The following is an 8,620-nucleotide window of genomic DNA, read 5'->3' as shown; positions in this document are numbered from 1 at the left end:
CAAGTATATTTTAGGTTGGTCTGTATTACCTGTGATTTGCTTTATTCATTGAACTCTGCTGTAAAAGAGCCACAAGCATGCTAAAGTTTTTTTTTTCCCTTGTCCTCAGATCATTGTAATGTATTTACAAGTCTTAGAATGTGAACGTAACCAAACCCTGGTTCAAACTGCCTGGTAAGTTGCTATTTTACATTTCTTTTTTAGTCAGGAAAACAGAAGCAGAAATAAAGTAAGTTTCATTTTCTCTTTCCAAAATAAAAAAAATAATAATAAGTTTGTTTGGGGGCTTTTGTTTTTTTATTTTTTAACCAAAAGGTAAATAATGCTTATTTCTGCTTCCTGTTTTCTTGGCTTGACTAATTACGTTTAATGGAGTACTCAATTTAACTTTGTTCTTTTTTCTACTCTTTAATTAAAGGGTAGTCCATGATGGTAAGTCATAGAACTCTGCCCTCTGCACTTCAGCCCATGACCTCAGGATGGCCTGATTGGCTAGCCTGCTCTCCAGCCAATCCAGTGCAAGCTCTCATCCGAGATTCACTGAAGTGGTCCATATCCATCTGGCAGCATCTTCTAGTTCTGTCGGGGTGTCAAAAGGATTTGTATATTTGCTTCTAGAAGTAACTATGCATCATGCCTATGTATTTAATGTGTACCTGTAACTATCAAAATGAATAATTCATTTTTGATAGATTGTTGTCCAGCCATTATGAATTAAATGATTTTTTTTTTTAAATTAGGAATTCAGTTTAAATTTCTACATACAGTGTGTATCTTCAGTTCTACAAGAGGGGGCTGTAAAAGGGCACCCAGTTTCCATTTTAGGTTTATCTAGCTGGTAAGCTATTTCAGGCAATGATACAAGAAGCATTTCATTTTAGAAAGAAGTTAATGTTATTTAAATGCTTTGAACTTTTGAGGTGTGCAGCAAGATTAAGTAAGGAAATTGTGGTTCAGCCTTAACTATGATTCATAAGACTGTTAATATACAAGAATTGAATAATTCTGGACTTTTCCAGAAAGATGCCTTTTATGATTGCCATGCTTTTGAATTCAGTAAATGCTGGTAACTTTAGAAAAGTCTCATTGCTTTATTGAAATGCATGACTTTTAATATGTTCTATACAGCAGATTCAGTAGTTTTAATGAGTAAAGGATTTTAAAGAAATCCATTTAATTTTCACCTCAGGCTTTTATTATAAAGTTTCTTTTAGTTAAGGAGTTTTGTGGGGTGGGTTCACTAGAAACTGCAGAAGTTTATAAAGTAGGTAAGTGCTTTTATTTATACTTAGTTACAAAAAGGTATGTAAATGAGGCAATTATGATGTATATTTGTTCATTTCTACTTAGAATTTTTTTTGAAGTTTTATGTTAAGTGTAACTTGGTGGGTTCTTCCTAAAAATGCCTTTTTTACCCCTCTCACACACAGTATTTTGAATTTTTGGAAGAACTGCTTTTCATTGTGGATAAAGGAGAGATGGTCAACAATTGGCTTGAAGTATTGTTGGAGTGGTGAATTCTGAAACTGATCATGTCAGAATTGACTTCCCAAGCATTGCTTTTTATAGGAATTCATTAAGAGAGGAGACTGTTGAGGAGTAAGATCTGTATGCATAATATGGAACTTAAAAGTGCTTTGGTCACACCTAAGACAACTGAAATTAGTCCTAGTATTCTTGTTGGGGTTTTTTTTGGGCGGTGGGGATAATTAAGATTTGTAACATGGTACAGTCTGAAGATGTGACTATCAGAGAAGAAAAAAGAATAAAGTAGATTGAGTCTCCAATTTTATGTAGGCTTCAGAAGAGAACTGGTTTGCTTATAGACTAAGTTTAAAGTTGAAATATTTTTCAGGAATTACATGAATGACAGTCTTCGAACCAATGTTTTTGTTCGCTTTCAACCAGAGACTATAGCATGTGCTTGTATCTACCTTGCAGCTAGAGCACTTCAGGTAAGTGTTTGTAGCTTGTTGTTTTTTTATAGGGTAAATTCCAAGCATTTCTGGGAGAAGCAAAAGTTTGATCTTTTTTCTTCATGATTTAGATTCCATTACCAACTCGGCCCCATTGGTTTCTTCTTTTTGGTACTACAGAAGAGGAGATTCAGGAAATTTGTATAGAGACACTTAGGCTTTATACCAGGAAAAAGGTAATTCCTGTTTACTTGGGTGGTGATCATCTCCAAGAATGTAGGCAGTTGTGAAAGGTATTAACTTTGCTTTTATCCATCCAACAGCCCAACTATGAATTGCTGGAAAAAGAAGTAGAGAAAAGAAAAGTAGCCTTACAAGAAGCCAAGTTAAAAGCAAAGGGATTGAATCCTGATGGAACTCCAGCCCTTTCAACACTTGGTGGATTTTCTCCAGCCTCTAAACCATGTAAGATAAATTGAGAATTGAAGTAAAATGTGGTTCACTGGAAATGTGTCATTAGAAAGTTTCCACATATAGCTAGCTGCTTAGAAACTACACCTAGAAGTTGTTACTGCTTTGTGACAAATCTACTAAAGGGGATACTTAGAAGCATAGTACTTTGGGGGTGCTATGTTGGAAACAACATTGGTCCTCTGTTATTTCTGGTGCTTAATGTCATTATATCTATTAAAAGCATCACCAAGAGAAGTAAAAGCTGAAGAGAAGTCGCCTATCTCCATTAATGTGAAGACAGTCAAAAAAGAACCAGAGGATAGACAACAGGCTTCCAAAAGCCCCTATAATGGGTGAGTGTACCTCAGTGGTTTGAAGATGTTCATTCCCTTTCTAAAACAGTAGGTAACTAAAGCGCTATATACAATTTTTTTAAGTGTAAGAAAAGACAGCAAGAGAAGTAGAAATAGCAGAAGTGCAAGTCGATCAAGGTCAAGAACACGATCACGCTCTAGATCACATACTCCAAGAAGACAGTAAGTAAAGCTGATGCCTTGTGGTATGCAGTCTTGGGGCCTTACAAGATTGTTTTCAAAGTTAGGATAGACTTAGACTTTTTCTTCAAACAGCTTTTACTGAGTAGCTCTTGAGTGTTGGAGTATAAGCATGCTTTTTTTAAGTGTAAAGTAAAGCCCCCAAAACTAGCTCGGGGGCATGACTCTGGGAATGGGTGATACTGCTTTGTAGTGGAGGGTGGTGTTTAGTGGAGATGTGGGTGTGTGCAGAGAAGACAACTTTTGAGTTCATTCTCCTACCATATGGGTCCTAGGGATCAAACTCAGGTCATCAGTCTTGACGGCCAGCACCTTAACCTGCTGTGCCATCTCACTAACCCTTGTGGTATGCCTTGATGGTGTTCTCTTTGTTCTATTTTTTTCTCTTGTGTCTTAGTGTCCAGAAAGTGCTGTAAAGGTATATGTATGTATAATATCCTACTGAATGGTGAAAACATTGTTTCCATTCAGTTTCAGTGAGAAATATTTCATTCCTGTTTTGTTTGTATAAGAATTTTCCCTAGTCAGCTTTGTAATTAGATTGCAAGTTCCTTGCATGTGGGAGATAACTTAGTTTGAAAAAACACGTCTCTAGGACACTTTGTAACTATTCAGTTACTCCCACTTTTTGAAACATATTTTCTAATGTCACATAGGTATCATTTGAATAGAGGTCAGGGTGGGAAGACTGGGGAACATCAGTTCTGCCTTGTTATTGCCAGTTGTTTTTAACCTGTTAATGAATAGCAATTTGTCTGTAGAAACTGAATCTGAACTTCAAATTTTTGTCTTAAGTTACAATAATAGGCGGAGTCGATCTGGAACATACAGCTCAAGATCAAGAAGCAGGTCCCGCAGTCACAGTGAAAGCCCTCGAAGGCATCATAATCATGGTTCTCCTCATCTTAAGGCTAAACATACCAGAGAAGATTTGAAAGCTTCCAATAGACATAGTCATAAAAGGAAAAAATCTCGGTCTCGATCTCAGAGCAAGTCTAGGGATCACTCAGATGCTGCCAAGAAACACAGGCACGAAAGGGGACATCATAGAGACAGGCGTGAACGATCTCGCTCATTTGAGAGGTCCCATAAAGGAAAACACCATGGTGGCAGTCGCTCAGGACACAGCAGGCACAGGCGCTGACTGTCTTCCTCTGAGCCTGCATCAGTTCCTGGTTTTACTTACCTACAGTGTGATGTATGGACTCAATCAAAAGATTAAAAACAAACTGATTAGGATTTGATTTCTTAAAATTCCCTAGGTCTCTAGAAACACTGAGGACATTTTGTTTTGAAAAGAACTATGAAGTTTTTTTGCACATTAAAATGCCCTAGCAGTATCAAATTGAAAACCATGGTCAGGTTCAATTGTACTTTACTATAGTTGTGTACTGTTTATTGCTATAAGAACTGGAGCGTGAATTCTGTAAAAATGTACCTTATTTTTATACAGATAAAAATTGCAGACACTGTTCTATTTAAGTGGTTATTTGTTTAAATGATGGTGAATACTTTCTTAACACTGGTTTGTCTGCATGTGTAAAGATTTTTACAAGGAAATAAAATACAAATTTTGTTTTTCTAAACTGCTTCAAATATCTTATTTAAATAAACTGTTTAAAAACAAGATATTGATAGTAAAATGGCTACAATGATTTTTTTTTCACAACCCGTTACTCCCTTAGGTATAATTTGGGATTTAAAAAATATTTTAAATATTTTTATGTGTATGAGTATATTGCCTGCATGTGTGTAAGTGTAGTGTGTCATGTCCATGGAGGTCAGAAGAGGGCATCAGATCCCCTAGAACTGGAGTTCTAGGCATTAGTTTCCATGAACGTGTTGGGAACTGAACCCAGGTCCTCTGTAAGAGCAGCTAGTGCTCTTAACTGCTGAGCCATCTATCTCTCCAGCCCTAAGAGATTATTAAGGTGTCACTTTTACTTATATATGTCTTCTGTATATATAAGGTAAAGCATTTGAGAATAGCCTAATTTTATAGCTCTAAAACTCAAAACCTTATTTGCACTTGAATGCAGTAATTTTTAGCCTTAAAAACTTTGAAAGTGAACTCTCCAATTGAACAAACCAAAATTGCAGCATAGCATTAAGACCTAACTATTAGAAGTTTTAAATGTTTTTTGCATGATTTAGATATTTGGTGGTATTTTATCTAGGCTGGTAGAATACAGTAAGGTCATAGAAGTAAGAACTAAGCACAAAGATGTGATGAAAACGCCAGAATTCATGTACAAGTGAGTATCAACTTGTATTGGAGGAGGCATTCATTTGGATAGAAAAGTATCTGATACACTACTTAAATCAGTTATAATTCTAACTTCATTTAGTAACTCGTGAACTTTTTTTTTTTTGGTCTTTTTGAGACACGGTCTCCCTGTAGCCCCAGCTGTCCTAGAACTCACTATGTAGACCAGGCTGGCCTTGAACTCACAGAGATCCACCTGCCTCTGCTTCCCGAGTGCTGGGCTGTAGTTCGTTTTTAGGACTTTTATATATATGATTTTTAAAGGGGTAGCATGTGTACCACAGTAAGCATATAGAAGTCAGAGGACAACCCAGTAGAGTAAGTTCTTCCTCCTGTGTGGGTTCCAGGATTCAAATGCAGCAGGCAGGCAAACATCAGTTGTTTACCCTCTGAGCCAGCCTGAAGAAAGACAGCTAAGACAGCCTGAAGAAAGGTAAATGTGTGGGTAGTCTTAATGAATCTTGGATTATGAATACTGTATCTTGCATGGAACTAGAACTGGGTGAGGATTGTTGACGAAGATGGGGGTTTGCTGAACAGAGACCTGTGTCTGGGATGAACTTTGTACACAAGGGCTAAAGGGCTTTATGAAGGTGGCTTGCAGGCTAGATGCCCAATAGGTTATACCTAATGTAAAAGCTTTTTTCGGTTTATACACTTAAACCATGGGACATTTTGGTCATCAATTAGTATAATACCTACTTCAAAAAATAATGGCCACTTAGCCAATCTTGTTAATACCCTAAGAATTCATTACCTCACACTACCTGGAAGAAAATTGCCCACAAGGGATTTCATCCTTAAATTTCCTTTGAAAAGATAGCTTTTGAAACATTCCCCTACTTTTTTTTTTTAATATAAATTTTATTTTTATATGTATGCATGTATTGCCTGCATGTAGGTAAGTGCATCCGTGTTGTGCAATGCCTGTGGAGGTCAGAAGAGGCTGTCGGATCCCCTGGGACTGGAGTTACAGACAGCTGTTAGCTTCAAGTGGGTGCTGGGATTTGAATACAGGTCTTCTGCAAGAACAACCAGTGTTCTTAACCAATGAGCCATCTCTCCAGCCCCCCATTCCCCTACTCAGTTATTAACAGAATTGCTTACTGCCTCTGCCTCCCAAGGGCTTAGATTAAAGGCAGGAGCTACCATGCCTGGCTTACGGCTCTGTTTTTGGCAGGAATTAGAAGTGATTAGGAAAATTGACATATCTTTCATCTCAGGACCTTGATAGTTTTGAAGAATGTAGACCAATGATTTGTAAAATATTCTTCAACTTGGTTTTAGCATTTACTTGTGAATAGGGTTTTGTGGTTTAGATAGGACTACAATGAAGGTGGTCTCAATGCATCATTTTATCAAGTTCATGGTGATTTGTCTCTTTCTGGTGTCAACTTCAATCACTGCTTAAGGTGCTGACAGTGTTCTCTGAAATATTGGTAATTTTCCTTTAACAGTTATATGTGGAAATAAGATCATATATTGTTTATAAATTCTTCCAAAGGGTCTTCTGGACTCACAGCAGCTGTGGTTGCCTGCACAAAACCCTGTACAAGATCAAGACAATCAGCATGGAGTAGGGGAGGGAGATGGCTGCTGGGAAAGATATAGTCAATTTTCTTTAAGGATGTGGCCTGTGGTAAGTAGACCAAGCACCAGTGGATGGTAGCACAAATTGGACTCAGTGGAATTATATATTAAGTTGGGAGGGAGTGGGGTCATGGGAAGTAGATTTGGAAGGAGTGGAGGAATATGATCAAAATACATTCTACATATGTATGAAATTCTCAAAGAATTAATAAAAATATAACATCCATCCACCTGCTACTTTCAGCAGCTATTGATGATCTTTGCCTTGCAACAGTTATTGAAACCGTTTTCTAGTCAGGCATGGTGGTATGCAACTATAATCCCAGCACTAGGAGGCCTGAAGACTGGGTTTGAGATTACTCAGTCTTTAGGCTTTCTAGTGCTGGGATTATAATTGCATACAACATTGTTCCAGGCCAGCATGGGCTGCACAGTTATCACATGTTGCTGTGATAAACATTGTACCCAGAACATTGTGTCTCAGACAACTAAAATATATTTTTTTGCTAATTCTAGCATTCCCTTTATGTTTATTGGTTGCATTCCACTGTAAGAGTTTTCCCTTCTTCATTTATTCCACATATACTAGTTACTTCTTGTTGAAAAAATACTTGACAAAAGCAATTTAAGAAGGGTTTTTGACATATAGCTCCATAGGATCCAGCCTATTAAGTCAGGGAAGGAATAGCTGCCGGAGCAGGAGGCTGCTAGTCACGTTGCACCTACAGGAAGCAGAGAATGAGGTCTGCTTGTCTTCAGCTTGTTTTTCCTTTTTTTACTCAGTCCAGAACCCTTGTATATGGAATGGTACAGCTTACCTTTAAGGTGGGTTTTCCTACTGTCCTAATTTGCTTTCTGTTGCTGTGATTAACATTGTACCCAAAAGCAGCCTGGGGAGGAAAGGGTTTATCTGGCTTGCACTTCCAGGTCACCATCCATCATTGAGGGAAATCAGAACAGAAACTCAACTGGAAACGGAAACAAACTATGGAGGAATGTTGCTCCCTAGCTGGTGCTTGGCCAGCTTTCTTATACAACCCAGAACCACCTGCCCAGGGGTGGCACTGTCCACAGTGGATCTTCCCACATCAATCAACAATCAAGACAATTCCCCACAGATGGGACCATGGGGCTACAGGCCAATCTGATCTGGGCAGGTGGCCCTGGGAGTCTTAAGACTCTTGGTTGTGTGAAGTTGATGATAAAAACTAACTAGAATACCTACCTCAATTTACCTAGATTATCCTTTATAGACATAACCAGGGCTTTGCTTTCATGGTGATCCTAAATTCCATCAGGTTGACAAGATGTGTGTGTGTGTGTGTGTGTGTGTGTGTGTGTGTGTGTGTATTGATCAAGTATTCCAGATGTGGCTAATGAGAACATCTTTTTGACAGTTCTTTTATTGGGGGAAAGAGGTGCTGGGAATTTAATTTAGGGCCTAATACATACTCAGCTAGCACTCTACCACTGAGCTATATTACCAGTCTTCAAATAGTTCTTATGCTTTGTTAGTAGAAACTTAAAAATGTTTTATTTTATGTGTATGAGTGTATTGTCTACATGTATGTAAGTGCATCTGTGTCATGCAAAGACTTTGGAGGTCAGAAGAGGGTATTGAATTCCCCTGGAATGGGGGTTATGGATGGTTGCTGGGGGGTGCTGGGAATCAAACCTAGGTCATCTGCAAGAGCAGCCAGTGCTCTTAACTCCTGAGTCATCTTTCCAGCCCCCCTGGAACTTTTTTTTTTTTTTAAACGTACCCCTGAGTGGCCTCAAACTTGCAGTGATCCTCTTTTCTGCAGTTCCCAGTGCTGGAATAACAGGGGTGTACCACCACA

General features: G+C 38.2%; 1 protein-coding gene across 4 annotated transcripts in view; it reads left to right on the top strand.

Annotated features, from left to right (window-relative positions):
* The window catches only part of Ccnl1 (cyclin L1), a 13,367-nt gene extending 8,858 nt beyond the window's left edge, over positions 1 to 4,509 (top strand). For 2 of the 4 annotated variants that reach the window (XM_008837449.3, XM_029565582.1), the window contains 7 exons: positions 110 to 174; positions 1,856 to 1,955; positions 2,048 to 2,152; positions 2,240 to 2,381; positions 2,611 to 2,722; positions 2,807 to 2,905; positions 3,719 to 4,509. In XM_008837449.3, coding sequence (XP_008835671.1) covers positions 110 to 174; positions 1,856 to 1,955; positions 2,048 to 2,152; positions 2,240 to 2,381; positions 2,611 to 2,722; positions 2,807 to 2,905; positions 3,719 to 4,067 — 972 coding nt within the window. In that variant the 3' untranslated portion in view covers positions 4,068 to 4,509. Of the gene's footprint in view, positions 1 to 109; positions 175 to 418; positions 1,956 to 2,047; positions 2,153 to 2,239; positions 2,382 to 2,610; positions 2,723 to 2,806; positions 2,906 to 3,718 lie in introns of those variants that run through there. The other 2 variants (XR_607408.3, XM_029565583.1) reach the window with 2 other exon arrangements.
* Positions 4,510 to 8,620: the final 4,111 nt, after the last annotated feature.

The sequence above is a fragment of the Nannospalax galili genome, unplaced genomic scaffold (assembly GCF_000622305.1).
Source record: "Nannospalax galili isolate Female #2095 unplaced genomic scaffold, S.galili_v1.0 scaffold617, whole genome shotgun sequence".
NCBI classification, from domain to species: Eukaryota; Metazoa; Chordata; class Mammalia; order Rodentia; family Spalacidae; genus Nannospalax; species Nannospalax galili.
The sequence above is the reverse complement of the archived record's forward strand: the minus strand, read 5'-3'. Positions and strand labels throughout refer to the sequence as shown.